General features: G+C 42.6%; 1 protein-coding gene across 5 annotated transcripts in view; it reads right to left on the reverse strand.

The window, feature by feature from the left end:
• Window positions 1–5,068: 5,068 nt before the first annotated feature.
• The window catches only part of BLVRA (biliverdin reductase A), a 35,493-nt gene continuing 16,366 nt past the window's right edge, over window positions 5,069–24,195 (reverse strand). For 4 of the 5 annotated variants that reach the window (XM_082287866.1, XM_082287869.1, XM_082287867.1 and 1 more), the window contains exons 2-7: window positions 18,978–19,105; window positions 17,243–17,362; window positions 16,519–16,616; window positions 15,001–15,108; window positions 14,406–14,577; window positions 5,069–9,610 (exon numbers count right to left, since the gene is read on the reverse strand). In XM_082287866.1, coding sequence (XP_082143992.1) covers window positions 9,337–9,610; window positions 14,406–14,577; window positions 15,001–15,108; window positions 16,519–16,616; window positions 17,243–17,362; window positions 18,978–19,105 — 900 coding nt within the window. In that variant the 3' untranslated portion in view covers window positions 5,069–9,336. Of the gene's footprint in view, window positions 9,611–14,405; window positions 14,578–15,000; window positions 15,109–16,518; window positions 16,617–17,242; window positions 17,363–18,977; window positions 19,106–19,191; window positions 19,371–24,195 lie in introns of those variants that run through there. The other variant, XM_082287868.1, reaches the window with a different exon arrangement.

A 24,195-nucleotide genomic window follows, 5' to 3' on the forward strand; every position in this document is an offset into this window, starting at 1 on the left:
GAGCATCTTGAAGTAGCTGCTAAAAGGAATGTGGCTCTTGGCTAGAATTCAAAAGAAAGCAAGGTATATTTAAGGAAGGTGTGTATGAGGTAAGAGACAAAGGGAGCCTTCCTCTACCAGGTTTCCTTCGTGACTGATGTCAACCACCTTCGCAGACACTTGCCCGCTTTGAAACCACTTCGGGTGGGACATGAGGAGATCAAGAGCTTGGGATGTGAGGCTGCATCACTGAGCCCACCTTTCTCCCTTGTTGTGGGGGTGCTGGTGAAGTGGTGACTAAGAGTGACTGCTCAGCCTTGTCCCTCCTCCCTCCACAACAGACTCCATCCCTCCCACTGTTGGCCAGATTTTGGGTGGAGAATTGCTGTGCCTGTTCCTTTCCTTACAACCCTCTGTTGATCCTCTTACTAATCACCTCAGGGCCACACCTTAAAATACTGAAAAAGGGGCTGCAGCAATGGCAACAGCACAGCATATCTGGAGGAAACTCAACGGGTAAAGCAGTAGGTGTAGAAGATGGAAGCACCACTGTTGCACAGACGCAGCATGACAGAGACAAGCAGTGGGTGCTTGGTGGTCCTGCCCAAATAAATGTGTGCCAAATTGCACCCTAAAACATCACAGCTGCACTCTGCCATGCACAAAGCTGAATTTCTGAGAGCATTGTGCCTGCAAAGGGATTTGGAAGCAACAAAAATAGGGCATAGAATAGAAAAAAAAAATCCTTGGGTCCACTGTTTGAGCTACACAAACCCTCATTATTTTCCAGTCAAAAACACCTCCATGCATAGAGTTTCTCTGATGAGTGAAACCAAGGACATTCCAAAATGATTCATGAGTGTGTAACCTGGCTACAGCTGACAATGACTGTGTCTTGGCAGGCTGGGATGACAGACTGAAAGATGAGCTCCTAATAAAATCAAGCTCAAAAGCAAAAGTAGAGAAAGCTCTAATGGCTGATAATTTAACACAGAAAAACAAGATATAAACAGCACACAGGAGTGCTCTGGTGTGCAGTTATGACCTACGTGGTCATGCAATAAAACAGGTACCTGTAATAAGGCAGATATGAGCAACAGTCTCATGAGCCCAGAGAGGTGAGGGTACAACAGCAGGACATCCTATTACAAGAGAAGCAAACGTTAGAACACAGGAGGTTTGCAGCAGAGGTGGATTGCAAAGCAAAAAGCATGCCTGGTGAGAGGCAAGGTGTGCACAAAGACCCACATATAAACCCATCCTGCTTGAGTTCAGTGCAGCTGGACTAGCAGACAAGATCAAGCCATACAGGCAGAAACAGGAACACAGATAGTTTGGATTTTGCCATAGGTCAAAATAAGATAAAGATGGTGATAAGGCAATTGTAACTCTCCATCTTAACAGTTCCTAAAGAAATTTCTGTAACATTTAAAGTCTGGAGACAAACAGTTTTCGGCAGAGTAAAAGAAAAAGTCTAAACATGAACACTGTCTATGTGAACAAGATTAGGAATTAAAACAGTCCCCATATGCAAAAATGCAATATTAAAATGCAGGTATAGTCAATGATAGGATAATGTCAGCATCCAGGTCTTTTCCATAATAAATGTGTATTTTGCTTCAGTACTAGAAAGAAAAGGCTTAAAACGATTGAACCCAATAACAAATCCACCCGTGGTGGAATTCATAAAATGACAACTCACATCAGAGGAAACTGAGAAAAGGCATACTGATTAATTTAAAAACTCACCAAGTCTTTGCAAAGCCATGTTATCTACAAGTACTGCTCATAATAAGGGCCAGAATAAAGGAGAGATGGCAACTTACAAGGGAACTGTACTATTTCTAAAAGGTGGAGGAGCCCTTGATGTAGGTGAGAGAAAGAGAGAGACAACAGATACAAACAGCTCCTTGAAGAGTCACACAGAAGGGCGATACTGCTGCCTATTTAGACTGGGACACCAGCGATAAATCCTGGCATCAAATAAAAAACCCAAATGCTGCCAGAGTGCTGCTTCCCAAATCACTGGAAGAGACTATTTTAATTAGAACTATATCTGAACTCCAGACAACATTTGCATTATGTAAGAAAAAAGAAAAGCTAATGGTTTGCTCACTGCTTTGTACTAATACAGAGCTTTATCCTATCTGTTTCTGGGGTGCTTTAAAATTCCCAAAAGACAGAATATTCACAAAGGGACATTATTTCAGACAACATTATTATTATTATTATTATTAATCTGTCGAGCTTGTCTTGACTTTCTGCTAATAATTAACCTAGCATTTTCAAATTATTTTTACTTACCTATTGCTGCAATAACACCCATGCACAAAACACCCAAAAGCCCTAATTTGTGTATTAGTTATTTACTACCTAGAGGTAATTGAGCTGTTTTAGAGACATGAACTGGATTCTTTGTAAGTCGACTTTTATCAGGGAAAAGGGATGACTTACTGGAGGTCAGGCAGGGTGGCACAATGCACCAGGTGTGGTAAATAGGAACTCTAGTAGTCAGGTTTTAACAGCAGCAGCAGCAGAATCAGAAAGTCAGCTCACACACAACGTGATCTAAGATTCCCTGAGTAAGAAGTTTTAGAGAAGTTTTTTGAAGTAGTGACTCAGACTAAGTGATTTTTATTAGACCAGGACACATTTATTTTTGTAAGTGCTAGCATGCATATCTGCAGGCTACTATTCAGAGCTTCTGATGATGGTAATTTTACTTAAATTATTAGTTTGAAATTTCTCTGCTTGTTGACCTGCATGCAGCTGGGCTCCAGTAAGGTGTGTTTATTGCCAAGATGTGGAAGACAAGCACTAAACCTGGGGCTTTGTAGCTTGTAATTCCATGATGATCCCTGCAGCTTTGTTGCTATCACCAAGCAGCAGCCCTGTCACTTATGTCTTGTTCAAGGGTGAGAAAAAAGCTGTCTGTTTTAACCAGGATGGGTCAGCAAGAAAGCAAAAAGCACAGGTTGGAAGCTGTGTTTCAGTTCCCTCTGCAGCCCAAAAGGTAAATGTAAACCGGAGGAAGTTACTGTTGATGCTGGGAAGGCCAGGAGCCAAAGGGGTGCTTCAGGCTGAGCTGTGGGTGTGTTTACATGGCCTGATGAGTTAGCCCAGTGCTCCACAGAGGCCACCCAGCTCTGCTGAGAAGCTGTGCACATCTGCTCGGATGAAACTGCATTGCAAGCCAGCCCTTGTGGTAACAGAGGTAGCTCAGCCAGAGCTGGCTCCAGTGTTTTATATTGAACCATATTGTACTGCATGGACATGTTCTGTCTTCCCATTTCAGGGCTTGGTTCTTCTGGATTAGGGATGAAGTCTGCTACTGATAATACCTCTGCTACATCCCTTCTTTAAACAAAAATTCTAGCAGGTTTCTCAACAGAGTTCTGTAACCTTATTTAATTCAGCCTCTACAAATACCAGCTTACAGCATTTAAGGCTAACCAAATATATCTCTGTCAAAAACCTGGAGTTATTATTTTAGCCGAGATCCTTAGCTTCCTGGTGTTGTGCTTTATTACTGTTGCACAGAACACATCACACGCCTTGGGGAGCAGTGAGTGCTCCTGCATGAATTACATCAGCACACAGTGCTGCCAGTCTCCCTTTGGTGCATCACTCACTGGCAAACCGTGAGGGTGTTCGAGGCTGGATCATACTACGACCTGAAGGAATCAAACATCTTGAGTGACAGCTAAAAATAGATGTACAGTTCAGTCTTTACCACTGTGACCCCTCTACAAACTGCTGGAGGACCTGCAATCCCAACTCAGCCCTGCAGTTTTACTCAGATACCATACATACTATTTGTTTTAAAAAGCTGGTTTTGACGCAGTAGGGCTATTTGAAAAGCAGCCCCACTCTGCACAGCTGCCAGCCCTCACCTTCCCCCTTCCTTGCCTCTCTGATCTGCTCAGGGGAAGGCTCCAACAACATCCTCCTCATAAATAATGCCCAGCTCAAGCAGCTCCTGTGGTGTCCCCCAGTCCTCTTTGCCTTCCCCCTCCTCCCACCTCCCATGTTCCCATTCTGTTCCTGATAATCCTAAGTAATCACACAGGTAAATTAGACCCTGCTCCCAGGACCCACAGAAAAAGCTCTCAGGTTGAACCCAAAATGATACCCATCTCTCCCTCTCAGCCAGAACTTCTCACACAGCTTTCCAGCTCTTCATACCAATATCTAGTTTCTTTGCTTTTGGGAAATTTTCCATTCCCATGATCTCTAGCCCTCTGAGAAGGGCTTTGGATCAAACCACTTCTTCCAGGTTTCAGCTAGCTTGCTGTAATTAGTGGCTCCACATGTCTCATCTGCCAATCTCCAGCCTCTGTCAGGAAAGGAACATCCCTCCTTCACATGGGAGCACTGTGTATCATAGCACTTTCCAGGAAAACTCATAGAATCAGGCAGTTCATAAGATTCCTACAATGGACCTCCTAGAGTGTTCCACAGGAGTGGGGTGATTTCCAGCAGAATGAGTAGAAAAGCAGCCACATCTCAAGAACACAATATATTAACCTGCTTATGTCACACCTTATACTTGCCTTTTCATACCTCTGCATCTCTGAAACTGCCTGGGTTCAGGCTACACCAAATGTTATCTGAAAAACTCTTCTTTCTTTGTCATTTCTGCTAAGACAAAGCAGTTTATTAAAACCCCGAGAAAACCCATTTCAATAGTTGTTTTAGATTCTACCTAGTGCATTCAATAAGGTTCCTCAAAGACACCAGGTTGTTGTGAATGGGAAACTGGAAGTGTACAGCAAGATTTAGACTTGCCAGTACTCTTGGGTAAGTGTCAGATGGCACAGAAAGGGCAGGAATTTTGTGGGAGAGCTCATGAGGTGAGGTAAGGTTACAAATCCTACCACACCTGTATTCAGAACTTTGAAACAGGAGAATGAGGCAGCTGAGGTCTTTAGAATATTATCACAGCCTGTAGTCCCTGGCAGGATTTCACAGGCCTTGAGGAGTGAAAGCGGGGAAAAAAAACAGTTGGGACAGAGCCACTTTCAGCACAGGCAATGGGAACAACTAATGAAGGATAGAGGAAACAAAAAAGAATGATTAAAAGTTCCAGTATTTTATTGGTGAGTTTGACATCTGGTTAAACAATACAGACATTTGGAACTGGACATCCAGTAGCTCCCGTATACAAACCATCACTTGGCAAATTCACAGGGCAGAAGGAAAAGCCATTTAAATGATGCAGGCTCCCAGGAGCAGGACAGAGTAGTAGGTAAGCAGGTTAGCTGGAAGGAATGGGAGGGAAATGAAGGAGTGTGGGATATTCAAGCTCTAGGCACCTGCCTTCCCTAGCTTAAATTAACCAGCTAATTTCCCCAGGTGCTCTCTGTAGAAACAAGCTTCTCCAGAGGACAATTCACTGCACAGTATTATATTGCTGCTCTACACAACTCCCATGAATTTATTCCCTGTTTCCTAGGGAAATACTGCTCTCACCAGCAATTGCAGAGCATGCCCAGGGAGATGTGCTGACTAATTTTGATGCCTAGAGATGTGTGAATCTCCTTTCCCTTTTCCCTCCCTCCCCAACTACCCATTGTGAGTTTGAATGTAAACTGTCATACATGAAATCGCTATTTGTGCTTGGTCTTTGCATATTAAGTGCTTTAAGTAATTAATTTTGAGTAAATTATTTTTAAATTGAATGTTACAATTAACCCATCAGCCCAGGTACAAAAATCCAGTTCCATTATCAGTGTTTCCATTTGTTTAAAGTTTATTAATAGAGTTGCACCCTTCCCAGTTAAAATTTTTCCCAGTAAAAAGTCACAAACTTGCCCCTTTTCAAGCTACAAACCACTGGTACACCATAAGAGTTACCTTTCCTGTGTTTACTGTATACTTTTACAAGTGTTTTGAGGTGTGTTGGATGTATTTTAATACTATTTGTGTGTTTCACTTGCATTTTGATTCCAAGGCCAAACCCCCTCACCCAGTCTTAATAGCCAGCAGCTATTTTTAACCACAGCCATTACTCTGCAGGCAAGTTCCATGGCAACCTGAATACCTGAATTTTAATGAAGGCATTGTATTCCCTTATCTCAAACTGATACCACCCCCCCTTGACAACGATGAGCCATTGGTGGACAGAGATGATCCATCAAAGGGAAAGCACCAATCGCTTTGGACCGAAGGGGCGGGCTGTGGGCAGACTGGGGGCAGAGCAAAAACTATAAAAAGGACGAAGCCGAGAGGCGGGCCCTCTTCTCTTTTCCCCTCTTGCTCTCTCCGGACTAGCTGTGGGAGACGTCGGTGCTGGGCATTAAAAGCCTTACCCCTTTTAAGGGGCTTTTAGTAATTTTTTAAAGTCAACTCAGCACTGCAAGTTTTTTTTCTCTACCTGAGGTCTAGTTCTGTCTCAGCCAGAAGATCTCATATCCCTGCGCTCCTGGGGCATACCATCTACTGAGCCATAGGATCCCAAATTTTTATATTTTTCTGATTTCTGTAATTTTTCAATTTTTCTGTTTTCAATAAATTAATCTTTTTAAGAGTTGTCTCATTTCTCACATAAACAAGTGGCATTCACCCCCTGTGGATACTAAAAAGCTAGCAGAGAAACTTTCTAGCTTTCTACAGCCGCCTGTGAAAAGACTCCTTTCTCATGCAGACTGGCTGGGAAACAGTTTGAGATTTTGTAAACTATCTCACAGGTGCAGGCTGTGGTGGAGATTGTTTTGGTACACTGCAAAAAATATTTTGGAAATGGGTGTTATACCATTCAGCCAATCACTCTGGAAGGTGGCTGACCAATGGACCAATCATATCCTTCCTCCATGGTGAAGCAAGTTAAAAAAGACAGATTTAATTCATTAATAAACGGCCATTTTCTCCTGGACCCCATCTCTCTAATGTCGTTCTTCTCTCTGTCCTCGGTACAACAGCGACAACCCCCTATTCACAGATGAGGAGTTTGTCAAGGAACAGGACTTTTCACTGGCTGTCATACAGAGCAAACATACACAGAAGATTCTAATTCATTCTAATCCCAAATGGACTGGTTGTGTTTTGCCAAAAATCCACTTTTGCCCCTCATACAGCATGAGATCTGCCCCTGCCATGTCCACCACAGTGGCACAGAAGTCCCTGTGAATGCTCAGTAAGGCATCCATTTGGGTGGACAAGCACGGGATCTGCCTGCACAAATCTGCTGCCAACCCACGTGGGTCTCAATCCACTGAAGGCAATAGGAGAATTATCACTGATTTTAACAGATAGGGTAGATTTAAACAAATGTCACATGCAGAATTCATTCACACATCAAGCTCCAGTCACTGTTAAGATCTGACTGATTTCGGAGAAAACTACACAGACTACCCTTTTTTGTTTCCAACGAACTGAATTGTATCCAACTTCTGAATGAACATTTACCCAAAGGAAGACTTTTAACTGTCAATATTGACTGGCTATAATTATGTGAACATTCATGGTCCCTTATTAATAAGTTGCCCAAATGATAAAGCAGAAAAAAAACTATTGTTTTGGTTTGAAAGAACAATTGCCCAGACTGAAGTTTGCTGCTATATTAATACAGCACCAACAGATGCTGTAATTAGAAAGTAAAAGACAACCAGAGGAATTGTTAATAGTGTTGTGCCGTGCTTAGGCTTCTAAAATTAAAATGCTTCTTTAGGGAAGTGATAATGTTTTCATACATGATCCCGTGACTGCAGTAAAAATGCTAAAGAGCCATTCCCACAAGTGTCATATGCTATACCCTGGGCTGGTTTTGGCTGGGGTAGAGTTAATTTGATTCAGAGCAGCTAATATGGGGCTGTGTTTTGGATTTTGCTGGAAACAGTGTCGATAACACAGGGATGTTTTAGTTATTGCTAAGCGGTGTTTGCACAGCCTCAAGGCCTTTCCTGCTTCTCACCCCATCCCACCAGTGAGAAGGCTGGGGGTGCACCAGAATTTGGGAGGGGACACAGCCAGGACAGCTGACCACTAAGCAGTATTCCATACCATATAGCATATAAAGCTGGGGAAGGAGAATGAAGGGGGGGGACATTCAGAGTGCTGGTGGTTGTTTTCCCAAGTCACCATTGTGTGTGATACAGCCCTGATTTCCTGGGAGTGGCTGAACACCTGCCTGCCCATGGGAAGCAGTGAATGAACTCCCTGTTTTGCTTTGCTTGCATGTGCAGCTTTTGCTTTACCTGTTAAACTGTCATTATCTCAACCCACCTTTTTTCCCCTCACTATTACCTTTCTGATTCTCTCCCCCATCCCACTGAGGTACAATAAGCAAGCAGCTTATTTACTCAGTTGCCAGGTGGGGTTCAACCATGACATAACCATGGATATATTTGCAAATTGCTCCATTTTCTACAATACTGTTCTAAATTTATCACTATTCCTAATGAATTTCTCTGTTTCTAGGAGTACATTAGTGATTTTCTTTTCTTAAATGCAAGATATTTATTATTTTTTGCTATGATCCCCTCGCTTGCTGAATTACAACACAAATGAAGGAGAATAATATGCTGCTTCCAGTTCAAAAAGAAAAATACTTAGATTCAGCAGAAAGTAGGCAGGCAATGCATTAGTTCAATGCATGTTCCTAATCTCTGCTGGGAAAAGATTTCTATGTTGGCCCAGGGCACCAGAGAAACTGAATGAAATAAATATGGCACCTATCAAGAGACAAGACTTTTCTTCTATTCTAGTTTGATACCAACACAGATTCTATTTTATTCTAATTTCAAATAGAAATTTGAATTTCTATTTGAAACCCAGAAATCACACAACCTCCCCCCCGCACCCCATCTAACAGGCAAAACTACTAATTAGAGCAAACACACAGACAATTCAGGACAACTGGAAGAAAAGGTCAGGACTGTGGTGGCACAAGTTCTGTATTTCAAGTAAAGAGGTGGAAAACTGAACTGGAACATCTTTCTAGCTAATACTTCTTTCTAAAAAATATTACATGAATACTGCTGAGACACATTCATTTCCAGACAGATGTGGAATGGGGGGACAGACCCCGGCAGAGAGAATTATATATAGTATTTACAGTCCTGCAGGATCTACTCTCAGTGATATTTCCAGCTGAATCACAGCAAAGCTTGTTTTTGCTAGGTTCCTAACTACCTGAAAGGACAGAGATGCATCAGAGCAGGGCAATTGCTGTGGTCTGGTGCGAACCAGAAGGCACGGGGTATAGCCCAGACTTTCCAGACCACCTGGACAGCCCAGGAATCACAAATACTCAAAAAGAAGGTCATGAACCAGAAATAGCAACTGCTTGATGGCAACACTGAGCTCTAGCCCTACAGCTTTTCCGTCTGCCATGTTCCTCCTTCCCCAAGAGCAGTCTCAGGAATAGATTTTCTCTGGCTCTTCACAGTACTGTTGGATCACCTCAGCAAGGTCAAGACACCGCAAAATTCGCCATTTCTCAGCAGCCAGCTCCTCCTTGGAGACCTGGCCCAGCAGTTTCTTGGCAAAGAGGTTCTGATCCTGCATGAAAAGGCCCACGGAAGACCTTGGGGCTTCAGGGAAGTTCTCCAGGCAACCACTTGTGAAACAGAAGTTGATTTTCTTTTCACGTCTCATCCCTGGCCCCCTTTCTTCAATCCAAGTCAACGGTCTAGTGTGAAGGAGCAGAGAAAAAGTATTAATTAAGAAATTGAATCAACAATTCTAATTTGTTTGGATTTTTTTCTCAGCATTTACAGAAAATGCTCTAAGAAATGCACCGTTTTTGAATATCAGTCATTGCATATTTAGGCAATGTGTCCTGACCAACATGCCTTGTGGTTACAGAGCTCAACAGCAGGTAACAGTCGTACCTCTGCCACTGTTGCATGCCATGACTTTCGGCACACCACCTAAGCTCTCTCCAGCTTTGTTTTCCCTACAAACAAAGCAAAGCAAGCAACATCAAGCCATGTCATAAGGAAAAGGGAAGTTTGTGGGCTGTTTGTGGACTTGGATGAAAAATGCAGTTAAATGTCCAAAAATTTTGTACATAATTCGGTCACAGCTAAACTCAAAAGGTCCTCAATGTCTAGTCATTCCTCCAGCAAGAATAAATTTAAGTCACACAGGCACATAATGATGACCCAGGTGCTACTATGTGAGCTGAACCGCACCCCCTTGGGATGAGCTGAACAAGTTCACTCACAGAGACACAAGTGTCCATACTCTCTGACCTTTCAAAATGTTTCATTCTCATCACTGGGAGCACTGAGCTGATCCTAAAAATTATACCTACACAGACTCTCAAGGCAGGCCTTTCTTAATCAGAGCAGAGTCCTGTCTTATATCACCATGATAGCACAGTCTCCATACCAAGTTTGGTGGTAATGGCTATGGACTTGCATAGCTCACACCTTCCTTCCCAACTTCCCATCTTGGCTGACGGGAAAGGAACCATGGGACATGCTGTGCCACTTCAGGGGTCTTAACAGACTCCTTGACCTAAAGCTGGAATGCCTTTGAGGAATGGTCCTCAACACCAGCCACAGTCATGATCTTCCTTTCCTGCTCTTTTGTCAACTGCCTGAACCATACCATTGCCTTTCTGCAGCTCATTCATCAGCACTCACTACTGCCTGTGTTTAGAGGATGCACATTATTTTTCTTACTTGGTTATTGATGGCCCTTCCACAATCCTTTATAGCCCACTTTAGTCTGCCACTCACAAATTATGAAGGCATCAATAGCTCGGAAGAATAAATTTTGTCTCCAAGTACTGCCCATTAAATCTTCAGTATCATTAGATCTGGAGAGAAAGTCCTTGTCAATCTGCCCTGAACACATTCTGCAGAGCACTCAGCTTAATGTTTCTGCATCTCTCATCTTTTATTCTCTAGGATTCAGTTTCTGTATTTACATCATCATATCAATTATTCTTTGCTCACCTGTACATCCACATCCCCACCACTCCCCCTACAAATTAAGCATGGCCAGATGAACCTGGCTGAACAGAATAAAACAACTGTAGGAGGAAAAAATACCCAAATCACAGCCTCCAAGAATGCACAAAAAAAATTCTCAGAGGACTACTGAAAGCAAAGGCACCATGTGTTTTAGGAAGTCCCAGGGCTACATGTCACTGCAAGCCAGAAGGGTGATGGGGGCCATATTGCTCAGTGTTTTCTGTGTTGCCATCCTCCTTCCCTGAGGTTAAGGCTGTTGATCTGGGTCAGAGGGAGGCTGCAGAGCAAGCTGGGCCTTGCTCCGACTTGACAGAGCCGGTTTTATATCCCTATGATAGAGGCTCAGGCCTCTGTTACTCAAAGCCGCTTTATCTCAGGTAGGCAGGCATCAAGAAACCACTGGGCAGGCACAGGCAAAGATCTCCATCATGTAATAGCAAGGAGCTCATGATATGATCCAAAACAGGCCCTGTCAGTGCAAGATCACCTCCCTGGGGTGATCTAGAGCAGATGCACACCAGTGATCAGGCTCAAGTGTATGCCTTCTGCTCTAGCTTGGGAAGCCACTGAACCAGAAGCACAAACATGCAGAGCAGGCAGAATTTAATCAAAGTGATTAGAATGACTGATTTAGATCAGTGAGCAGGAAAATGCTGGATTTACTAACAGATTTATCTTCTTCTGCAATTGGATTTTTAGTCATTTTCCCAAAGAGAGGTTGATTCTACTTGATTGGTAAGCAAAACGTACTAATTTTTAATTAACAACAACTTCTACTCTGAAATAAGCCTCTTCTTTTGCTATAAAGATAAGTATGTTGCAAGTCTACACATTATTTAAGCAATTTTGTAGCTTAAGAAACAGATTTGTATTTTATGTCAGAAAATTGTGAAGGGCTGTAGCTTTTTTCATAGACAATTTACCCATTTTCATTGAATTATTATCTAGCTACAGATACATTTAGTTGTTTAGAAGTGTTAGTAGCATTACTTACAAGCAACAAATCCAACATTTTTGATAGCTGAATAAAGGTGGATTACATAGGTAGTTAAAGAAGAAGAAAAACAAAATTTAATCAAGCACTAACAAACCACTTTTATACTGACTGCTTGCAAAGCAAACAGTCTGCAGTGAAGAAAACACCCTGACTTTCTATAGCCATTTTGTCTTTCCAGATTTTAAACTGATAGCATTTTCTTAGCTACATTTTACTCAGAGACTGGAAAAGACTTTTTGCTTGTCTGATTCCCTTTTTCCTCGAATAAGGAGTGACCCTTGCTGGACTGCGATAGCTCAATAAACCAATATGAAGCAAACACACTTTGTACCTCCAGAAGAATTAAGCCGGTCTCATGCTTGAAAGAATTCTGGGTCCACTCAGCTTAAAATTTTATACAACAACTTTCTGCAGAAAGCATGTATTACATCATTTTCTATGAATGTTCAATTTAAAGATATTTGATCAGACTCTGTAAGCTTAAATCTCCACAAAAACATAATTTCAAATGTTTATTGTCAGAATAAGTTCAGAAAATATCTTCAATTTCTTTTAAACCTTTTCATTTTCACACTTTGAAAATGCCAATATTTTTAATTTATCATTAAATCAATGAGAGGCTCCCTTAGCTTGGATGGGAATTGGACAATTGGACCCTATTCCTAGTTAACATCAAAAGAGATGCTGACCAAATCATTATCTTTCCAGCTTGCACTAAAAATTGATTTCTGACATTTACTGAATCCAAGCTCTGTAATCCTGGGACAGGAACTGCAGTCCCAACCAGACGCGCTGTCAGTACAGGTTTGACTTTTCCTGGATTGCTCAATGTTGTATCACAGAGAGGCTGTCAGCTCAGCTGTCCTGGACACACAACAGAGGCAGAGGTCATCTCTCAAATAACTGGGTGCAGGCATTAATACACACCTCCAAAATCCACCCAGAGCCAGACGAGCAGCCAGGGTGGGCTGTACAGCGGAGACAGACTATGCCCTTTGCACAAATCCCTGCTTAACAAGCAGAACACAGGCTCCTGCATTCTGCACCTGCTGTATTTTCCAAGGCAGAAAATAGGATGAATTAACCTGATTTCTCAAGGTTACTGTACTCATGTCTTTCAAAAACAGGATGGGATACCTCTCATGAAAGGTACAGACCTTTCTCATCCTTCAGCAAAATAAAGGTTGGACAAATTAGACCCGTAACGCCACCACCATTACTGATGGGCCATAATTTCACTAGACAGAGAGTGGGCCAAATTCTCTACTGCAGAAACTCCGCTGACGTCAGTGGGGGAAGGTCAGCAGGAAATATGGCCCCAGCACCGAACACAACACAGGAACGCTATGTAATTTTCCACCCACCCTAAATTATCCCAGAGGCATAAACCTGACTGTCCACAAAGTTATTAAAACACTCATGGTGAGAAAACACTTACTGATCCATACAAATAGTAGTGGCCAAGAGAAGCAGATATCAGTTAGTGGTGCGGAGTAGGAAAAAACCAGTAATCCAGAAACAGTTCCGTATCCAGCAAATATCACACATAGCAGCTAAGGACTACACAGGAGACAGGACAGCCAGGGAAATGTTTAAACCACCCGCTAGTTCCATCTGCTGGAATTAGTTCAAAATCTCACCCTATCTAGATCTTTACAGCTACTTATGTTACTAGCAAATTGCTAAGAGGATAAACAGAGCTTGTATACAGAGTTCTGTCCTCTCACAACTGCATTTCAAAAGGAATTTGAAATGCTGTTTTATTTAAAGAGAGAGGAAGATTACTAAAACAGGATGATAATCTCAAGATAAACTGCAATGGGGTTTGTAGGAGTGGCTGATGAAATGCTTAACCAGACCTGTGGTGAAGTTAAAAGTTCAAATGAGCCCTGATTATTCACCCCACAAACAGCTAGTCCTTCAGGTTACTACTTTAACTAAACATTTATCTAAAATGCTGGGTTAGGTTTGGGCTTTTTAAGAGGTCTACTAGCATATCTGCAACCACAAAAAAAAAAGAAAAGGAACAAACAGTTCCATCACCATTGGGTAATTTCTCTCTACCTTTTCATGTCAGATAATTCTCAAGTTGTATCTTGTTGCTTTAAACTTACATTTTAAGTAACTTCAACCTATTTGAAAGGACATGAACTCTGCACAGATGGTCCAGAATGACCAAACCTGAGAGTTTCCACCACTCTTTGGACCAAGTTGAGTACTCAATCGACAGTATGAAATACTGATGGCATACTTCATAGTTATACCACTTTTTAGTAAGGCTATTAAAAACATCCTATTTGATAGGAAGGATATTGTCACCACATAATAAAAGGGAGATCAAACTCAATATTATAAAGTGCATCTTTAAAAGACATGTACACTTTCATGCCAGCCTCCACCCATTCTGTTTCCACAAGAGGAGAAGAGGATGCAGAACACCTGCACACAGAAGTCCTGCAGAGGGTGAGGAGCCTGGCTCACGTGTTGCCACAGACATTACTCACTTCTTGTTTGCTGTCTGAAAGTGAACAGTCATTCTGGAATAATTCTTATCCTTCTGCTTCTCTCTGGTGGCAGAGGTAACAGTGAGGTCTCCAAAGAGGTCAATCAGCCAAGTCAGACGGGCAATTCCACTGAAAGCTGGGAATCCTGATTTGTTTTCATCAAGGACACTACCTGGTGGAATAGAAACTCTTGAGGAATAGGAAAAATAATAATGCCTTCTGCATTATAGGAAAGGATGAAGAAACTGCAGTGTTGCAGGCTTAAAGATCAGGGTGTAGAAAGATCATGAGTGGATGGACTGAGTAGGAAAGTCAACAAACATGGTGAATGTCGAAATGGATCAGTTGATGAGCTATGGCAGAGAGGGCTGCACAAAGTACATATACAACAAACCAGACCTTTCAGGACATGTTGAGGACAGGAGGGTGTATGTGGATTCAACAAGGGAATTATCCAGAACCAGTACCTGTGTCTCTACTCAGTTTATAGACAGACTCTTGTGTAAAAGGACAAAATGAAGCCTGGAAGCACTGGCATCCCTGTGGTACAGTCAGACAAATTCAGATAGACTTTGATTTCTTCAGAGCTACTGACCTGTGAAATGCAATGTTCCCTTCACTAGGTCTTTCCCAGCCACCTCTTTTTTCAGCTGCTTGTACTCTTCAGTAAGAAGTTCAATGTGCTCCACATGGAGTACTTTATCTGCCATTAAAAAACAAAACAAAACAAAAAAACACACACAAAAAAAGGCAAAAATCAGGACAGATTAAATAAAAGTTTTCTGTGTGAATCAAAGTCACGTCTAAACAGTAAAGGCTTCACTAGCCACCAGTGGGAATTCATTTAGAAAAATTCTCATGCATGGCTCACAAAGTGGTGTCAGGAAGGAAATCAAACATGGGCCCTGAGCTGAAGCATCAATCTGCGTTAAGGATTTTCAGGAGACAACAAATACAGAGACTACGGGAACAGTACCTGCTATGTTTAACAGAAACTCTGTAAGGAAACCCAGTACCCAGCTAAGGCTGAAACATGAGACTGCAGAGTAACAGATAGATTAATTCTTGGCCTTTTTCCCCTCACATTTCCTTGTTCTGCATTTTTCCTCCCAGGGTAGTAAGAAAGAAAAAGGAAGGGGAAAAAATAGCATAATGGTCAGACCCAGATTGGAACAATATATTAAGGAGTACCTCCCTCCATTGCAATTAATTGGGCTACTTTGAAATAGAGGTTATCCAATACAAGTTGAATGTGTCTCTCATTCAGTATGTGTTTTTCTGGAAGATTTCCAGGAGAGTCAGTGTAGGCTGCTGACAGTAACTGCTGCTGCTTCAAGGAAAGAGGCATAAATTCTGCTCAATGGGAAACCATTTAGTGAGCAACACGGCAGTAACTGGTGTTGGTACAGGGAAACAGCACAGGAGAAATCCTACACCTCCGGTGTTTCAGGACAAAAGTCACAAAGGAGATTTTCAAGAAGCAGTGCTATAAAAAGTGCAGCTTGTCCAAATGATTTGCATTCTGCTCCCGCCCAGCACTGCTCTTTCTCTTGGAACCCCATTCATCCCCACTGGCCCCAAATGAACTGCCTGCTTCTGACCCTTTGCAGCACTGGGATGGGACCACACGCTTTCCCGAAGTAAAGAGATTTTGCTTAGAGACAAGCTGTCTTTCAGGCAGGGATGCCTTGCTGGCCTACAATAGCATGAGCAGCTGTGTGTGGCCAGCACATCACAAATGCTAGAAGCTAGGAGAGCTGTTTGCAGTTTCATTTCGAAGGAGAGGACATAGAATTGCACAAGCCCAACAGCTGCACTCATCAAGTGCTTTACTATCACTGTGACAGAAGTTTTCCTCTTTAACAGCATTCTGTCACAAATAGAGGCTAGAGTTTTTCTGAGGGCAAATATACCTTACTTTTAGCATTGACATTTGTGTGTTTGTTTCCCAATTGGCCTAAGTCTTAAATCCTACCTTGGCACATCTCTGAGACAGTCATACTCCCTTGCATGTGATGATGAACAGCAGGCTAGAGACTTGCCTTTGAGTTTGGTGCCTTTGGTGCTACCCAACAGGTAATACTGTTTACACTCTTGAGAACAAATGTGTTACCTTTCTGCTCAGCCATCTCCCAGAGCTCATGGGCTGCCTTAGCAGACAAAGCCATGGGGTACTCAACAAGGACATGTTTCCCAGCTTCTAAAAACATTCTGAAAGGGATAAAAGATCAGCCATTAGAAAGAATATTATCCTAATCCTCTCTCACCACAGTGCAAGCTGCTTCTCATTCTCACAGCCAGCTCCATATGGAGAGATGCACAACATGGAGTAACAGAAATAAATGGCAACTTTCCTAGTAAGGATGGTGTGGTGGCTGCATCACACATTTAAACAGTGGGGAAGGAGGGTTTTAATTCTTCTTTTGCCACAGAATGCCCTCACTCCCCTACATCAAATCACTAAAATGGTACAGCATTGAGCACTGCAATTTCTGACTTACAGACATGTAAGTAGCTGGAGTGGGACACTGGACTACCCTTCCACAATACAATCTGTGAGGAAAGGCTTTAAATCCTGTTTTAAGCTGCCTGTCCATCAAACACAGGCCTAGAGGTACGGAAATAGAATTACTTGGGAAATTAATGCATCTTAAATCCTACTCTCTTCCAGGGCTTATTGGTGCTCTAGGGAACTCACTATCACTCTCTTCAGGCCTCTAGTCTGGCAGTGTTTCCTCGGTGTTCATATCTTCTCCTGCAACACCTTTACACAGCTCCTCTGTGCTTCTAAAATACAGGGGAAAGAGGGAAAAGGTGGGGGGAACCCCTTAAAATACCTGATGGTTTCTTCATGGCTTCTGTTCTCTGTGCTGATGAAGGCTGCATGGATGTCTTTGTTTCTCAGAGCATCTTCCAGGCTAATCTGCTTAGCCTCATTAATATTGCCAAAACTTCTCCTGCATATTTAGCATAAATACAACCAGAGCATAACTGTCACAGTCCATTCTTCCCAACCACATGTCGTGTAGCAGTACTTAAAAACAGTTCCCATGGACCACTGTCTCACTGAGTTCAACCAGGGTATAAAAAAGGCAGTTTGTTATCCAGGAAGAGCATGAGCACTTACAGACAGAAGTGGAATGAAGAAGAGAACAAAAAAATGGACCAGTGTGTAGGCAGTGGTATCAGTCCGGAAACTGGCCTGCTATTGAACTGTCAAGTACTTACCCTTTTGGTTTTGGTGTTTTGGTTTTTAATAAGCATTATTACCAAAGAGATGTTGTAAAAGACTGACTTGAAAGACAACAGTGCTCCTATGGGAGAACTTCTCCCCACCATCCTGGACAACGTGGACAAAGGCACTCAAGTTGGCAGGGCCACACACAACAGCAAGTACAGACAAGCAGGAGGGAGACAAAGCAGATGCTTGGCTATGATGGCTCACCTTGCAACACACACAGCATGTCAGTGCTAAGGGGAAGGCTCAGCAAGCTGAGCACATCTCCAGCTGAAAATGAAAAACACACACTCCCCCCAGAAGCCTTTTGCATTACTACTGACTGGAGCAGGCACCTTGACAGTGTTAGGATAGGTGACAGAGGGCAGGAAGGCAGGCCACAAGCAGGACTTGAAAGCAAAGACAGGTGATGTTTGTGTGTGATTGGGATCCAAAGAAGATTACGGTGAATCATGCATTTCAACAGCATTGTTTCTCCAAAAAAGTAGTGGAAACCCTATCTTCAGTGCTCTTCAAGGTTACCTATAGCACTGACAGAGGCATCAGAGAACCAAAAGTGTATTTGGCAGGAAGATAAAGTAGGTGATGTAGTCAGTCCTTTCTGTCTCAAACAGCCCTGCATGATTTAAATAGAGCTGGAAAAATAAATTCACAATCTGAGATCCATAAATGTACTACCTAACTCTTTCAAACTTTTATGCTCCACTGTAATGGGTCAGACAGTCCAGCAGGAATGCTCAGAGGAAGGTATACACTAAATTTCCACAGTTCCAAACTAGTGAGAAAGACTCTTGTTTCTCTAAGAAGCATAAGAAGAATAAAAAGCAACATTATTGCATGTACTAAATCATGGGATTTCCTTTAGATATCTACAGGTTCAATACCTGTTTTTAAAAAACTACTAGAATTTTATTATGAAGTTGGAGTATTGGGAGCATTAAAACATGTTTTTGAAAAAGAACTTTTTAAAACTCTGTAAAACTTTTTTTTTAACATTTCTAGAAGAGTCATGCAGACACTAGATCATTAGTGTACTTATTGTCTGCACTACCTTAAATCTACAGCAAATTTCAGTCAGACAATTTGTTTTTATCACACAGATCCTACAGCAAGAACATATCTCAATTTTTAAAAGTAAAAACTAGAAAGTCATGTCTGAAAGATATCTCACTAAGGTAACCTATTTGTTCCCTCTTGCAAAGCTTTCTGTGCTCACTTTTGAGCTGGCATTCAGAATGACAGGAATATTTACATGAACTTCTCCTTTTCAGTTTGAAAAAGAAAAAAAAACATTGCAATATACATATTAAACACGGCAAGATGAAATTTCTAACCTGGATACAAATCCAAAGAGTTTCAGGTGCTCAGAAGGGCTGGAAGGCATTGGATTCATCAAGTCTCGGATTCGTGCTAAGCCAGCAATTCCAACTCCAACCACCACTGTCCCAAACATTTTGCTAATCTGTCCAAAAGAAAAACAAAACAAAACATTTTTTTCTCATAGCAGGGACAAGTGCAATTGGGAGGGAAGGTGGGAGAATAGATTACTCTTGAACCCTGCTTTCACAGCACCAATCCTTATTCAGGTGTCAGCAACCAGCTAACAGAGATATGATGCTATAGGCTGCTGAGCTCACTCATATCCCATTGAAATGGGATCAAGCAGTTCAGCCTGTCATAGGACTGGTCTTGAGATTTGTATTTAACAGCTATTAAATCACAGCTCCAGCAAAGTTCTTCCTTTCCGTGAATAGAAAGCAGACTTCAAAAGTGAGACATTCATCTATTTATATCACCGCTTCCAAGCTGGAAAGGAGCCAAAAGGTTCTGCAAACCCAGCAGAGCTTTATATAAACCATGCTGACTTCCTGAGCGTCTGCAGCATGGTGCCACACAGACAGTCCCAGTGCTCAGCGGCATAGTTGGAATACTTTGGGACAGGAAGCAAAGAGCATCTTTTCTTTCCCCATGTAACTGCCAGCACGTCCTACAATGTCAAGCAGTAACCAACCATCTGATAATTTGGTCAAGATGCTTGCTTGACATTTCCATACACAGAGTTCTGCATCTCTTAAATGACAAGCAGGCATGTCTTTAAGATTTACATCTCCCAAATGCAACTGCTGACACAACTGCATAACAGGAAGGGTCAGACAGGTATTGCACTCACTGGCTGGGCTGCTGGGCCTCTGGCAATAAATTCTTCTGTTGGTTTTATGATTTGCCATTGATCTGCGGAAGCATTGGGCAACTGGTGTAACCTTTCAAACCTGCACTGTTCCAGCATCCTGAGGACTAGCAACACTTTGTAAATTAATTGAAGACTTACAGGAAAATGGCCTAAAATAAATGAGGTCAGATCAGATCTTCTTCACTTTTTGTTCCTTCCATCTCATGAAAGCATCCCTTCAATCTCTGCTACTTCTGTTTCAGTCTTCTTCCTGCCACTGCCAATCCCTTCACCTGAGCAAACTCTTTAGATTGTTTACACTACTTGGCTGCAGCCCTTCACATCTTTCTGAGATTGAGATGGGTAAATGGACAACCCCACTTAATTCCTCCTTGTGCCTCTTGTCTGACACGATCACAGCGCAGCAGCAAAGCCATAAGTGACTGTTATGGCAGCGCAAGAGGTTGACAGCTGTTGGCACAAAGGAAAAAAGATCCCCTCTCCAATCACATGCCATGTCTGTACTTTGTTTTCCTATAAGCTCCTGCGTACGGTGCTGAACACCGCTCACTTTATATAAGCCAAAAAGGTACAAAGGTAAAACACAGAGCAACATGTTCAGTGTAAGAAAAGAAATGAGTGATATATCTAACAGTACTCTAGGGGAATTACAGTGACATTTTATTACCAAGTATTTGAAGTATGGCATGATGACACTCCTCACCAGGGAACAGAAGTGTGTAGGGCTGAGGGAGAGGAGGGGAAAAGGAGGGTAACGTAACCACAAAACTCATTTTGAGTACGACCCACAGGCAGAGTCCTGGTCTGGGCTCTCCATCATATTTGCTTTTCTTTATGGCCAAAGAGAAAAACAGACAGACTTACAGAATGACCTCAGATGGAAGGAGCCCCAGAAGGTCACCCAATCCAAACACCACTCAGTTGCACCAGGGCCATGCTGAGTTCTGACTGCCCCCATGGTTGGCAATCCTTCAACCTCCCATGCCCCTGCTACAGCGTTTGACCACTGTCACAGCAAGAACATTTTTAGTATTGTAAGTGTCCAAACAACCTTGATCAATGAGACTTTTAAAAGGGCTTAAGGCTGTTCATGTACTCTAAGATAGATGCACAGGAGAAATACCGAGAAGATATTCTCAACAGCTCAAAACAACAAAAAATACTTTACTGGCAACTTTAGAAAATCAGAGAAATTTGGCAAAAGGTTTAGTGCAATGTTCAATCAACATAAAACACTTCTCAAAGCATTAACTTGGCCCATTCAACTTTGCAAACTCTAAGCCAGTTCAATTTTAAGTTACTCAAAAATCCAAGAAGAGGGAATTAGAAGAAGAAAGAGAAAGAAAGACAGAAAAGATATATATTAAAGGACACATATAGCTACCAGCTCCTGGGTTCCAGCAGTGTTCAGATAGACATTCCAAGGGGAGGTATGGTCAAGATATCTGATTGCCTTGTGTTTGGCCTTAAATACCCCTTGGCCTTCCTGGGCCCTTCTCCCAGGTAGGACTTCCAGTCATTTGCCCACTCAGAAGCTGGGCTAAGGGCTCCAGCTGTGGATGTGGAGCATTGCCCCTAGTGTGCCAGGGATTGGCAGCTACTGCTGGGCTGGGATACAGGCTCTAGGGGTGGGACAGTACAGGGCAGGGTACTGCCTCACCACAGCAAGGCCCAACCTGCCCCTTCCTCCACACACGTGCAGCCCGTAACGTCTCGAGACATCAATCCTTCCAGTCTCTCACAAGTCCAGCTTGAAAAGAGCTGATCAGGAGCTTACTTTAAATTCAGAAATGTTCAAGGTTAGTGGAGTGTTAAGCTGTTAATATTTGCCTATTGCCTTCAGCAGGATTGGGAGTTGGAGTCATAGAGCAAACAAATTCTTCTGAACCTCCTACAGTCATCTTGTTTCCAAGAATTACTTTTTTTTTTTTTGCTGGTGAGCTGCTGACCTCTGCTTCAATAAAGTGGAGAAAGTGTGGGAGCTGACTACCTACTTCAGGGAACAAAGAACATCCCTCTGCAGATGCTCAGGTAGCAGAACATCAATGTTTTTGCCTCTCCTTTGAAAAAGACTTTCCTAGTTTCTTCTGATTAATTTCTTCTGACCTCCTCAAAAGTAACATTTAAGAGAAGCAAGAGGATTTCGACCTAAGAACAAAACCTGTTACTATGCAACCCATTGCCATAGCAACCAGCCATTTGGTCCAGGTCAAGGGTTCACTGGCTAATACACCGAAAGAGACAGCTACTAAATGTATGCTACGGAGCCTTTGCTTACGCACGTAGCTAAGAGAAAAATTGCTACGTTTGCATCCCTGCTGTGGCTTTTTATTACCCTTATTTTGCTCACACACCAAAATCTGCAGCTGCTCAGGGAGAAAAGTAAATTAGGTATTTTTCAGAACTGTTACAAATCAAGTAAGAGCAGAATAGAGAATTCTCATCTGAGAGTCCACATGAATATATAAAAATTTACTTCTTCTTTCAAACCTTTACAAGAGCATAACAGCTACAATTATCTTCCAAATACAAAAATGATGAAGTAGGAAACCCGAATTTTAAACTGCTGTGCCTGCCTTTCACACCTTTTTCTTAAAATCAGTGACCTCTGTCAAAGCATTGACAAAAACTTTCAGAGGCATTTTCAAGGCAGCTGAACTTTGGCTCCTGTCATACCAAAAAAAAGTCATACTGTAAGTGATATAACAGTATATCAGCCAGTTCCCAAAAGCATTTTCTCCACTCTTTCCTAACTGGCTGTATGAGAGCAAAGGGGCTGATGAAAAGATTAGGAGATATCTTTCATGCTCACACACTGTGACTGAGGAATGCCTCCCACATCCCAGCAGCACCCACCCTGGCCGGGTTGCAGGCACTCCTGCCAGCCTCACCAGAGGTCCCCTCTGAACTGGGACAAGGGGGATGGTGGCTGCCACTGACTGCTGTGGGAGCTCTTCCCCACTGACAGCACAAGTGGCTCCTTTTCCCGGGGGAGATGAGCCCTGCACGACACAGAGAAAGAGCTGAGGAAGGCAAATAGCTGAAGAGGATCATTTATTCTACACCAATATATCATTGTACCATCCACCCTCTGCTCTTGAGCTTACTGCGCTTCTAGTGGGTATTTCCTACATTAGAGGTAGGCCACCCTGTAGCAATTAAAAAAAAAAAAAAAAGTGCTCTATACCCAAAAAATTTAGCAGCAAAGCAGGAATATTCAGCAGCAAAACAAACAATGGCATAAGTCCAAAGAAATCCATCACCCAGTGCAATCACAAGTGGGACCCTACATCTCAAAACTGCCAATACTCACTGAGGTAAGCATAAGGGAAGCGAGGCTTACCTCTGCTTTGTGCAACATCACAAATGCCATGACAAGTCAGTGCAGAAGCAAGATAAAAGACAGAACTTAGGAATTACCTCCCCTTCAAGAAAATTTTTCATAGCATGTCTAGACGATACAGAATGAGAACAAGTACCTTCTCTCGTGATATATGAAGAATTTCAGTAAGCCTCATGCATTTTTCCTGCAGTTTTCAAACCCTTGTTCCCACAAATATGAATGAATGACTCACATCAGAAATCAAAATATTTTGTAACTAATATCACAGGTAATAGCATAACACTGATGCAGGAGGCTTTCCTGAAGCACTCCCAGCCTGGTGGTTTAAAGTGTACTGCTTCAAGTGCCACATGTATCCTAAGAGTAGCAGAAGCCTCACAGATAAGTACTTAATCTGAAAATACCGTTGTCAAGGTTAATTCACTTTTGCATACTCAGCAGTTGAACCACGAGTGTCTCAGCCTGGCTGCTGGAGGGACCCACGTTGTACATGTGAACATACATATATATACACCCTCACTAGGAGACCTTCACCCTGCTCAGCCAGAGACGCAAGCAGGATGAGACTGCTGGTGCTGTCTGTGTTTCTGTGAGTGCTCTGTCTGTGATCTGTGTGTCTGGACATGCACATATGCACATACATATATACATGGTGTGCATGTGTGCCCTGTGTGCATGTGCTCGGAACATGTTTCAAGCCTAAATATTGATCAAGGTTATAGAAGTCTTGCCTCTTTCAGGCTGTTGGATTCAGCCTGATCTTTCCCCCTAACGAAAAAACCTGACTGGACTTGTTGCTGGATAAAAAATCATCTGCACCTGGTGAGTGTATTGGGTTGACCCTGAGTTGATGGACAGTCTTTGAGACCAATTACGCTTCTCACAATTAACATATTTAAACCGCACAGAAAGACGGGACTTCCCTTTTTTTTTTTTTGTCGGAGCTCGCCTGCTGGAAGGTGAGGGGGGGGGGGGCTCCGAGCCTCCAGGCCCTGCCGGGCCGGGGCCACTGCCCCTT

Source organism: Coloeus monedula (assembly GCF_965178545.1).
Source record: "Coloeus monedula genome assembly, chromosome: 1".
Taxonomy (NCBI): Eukaryota; Metazoa; Chordata; class Aves; order Passeriformes; family Corvidae; genus Coloeus; species Coloeus monedula.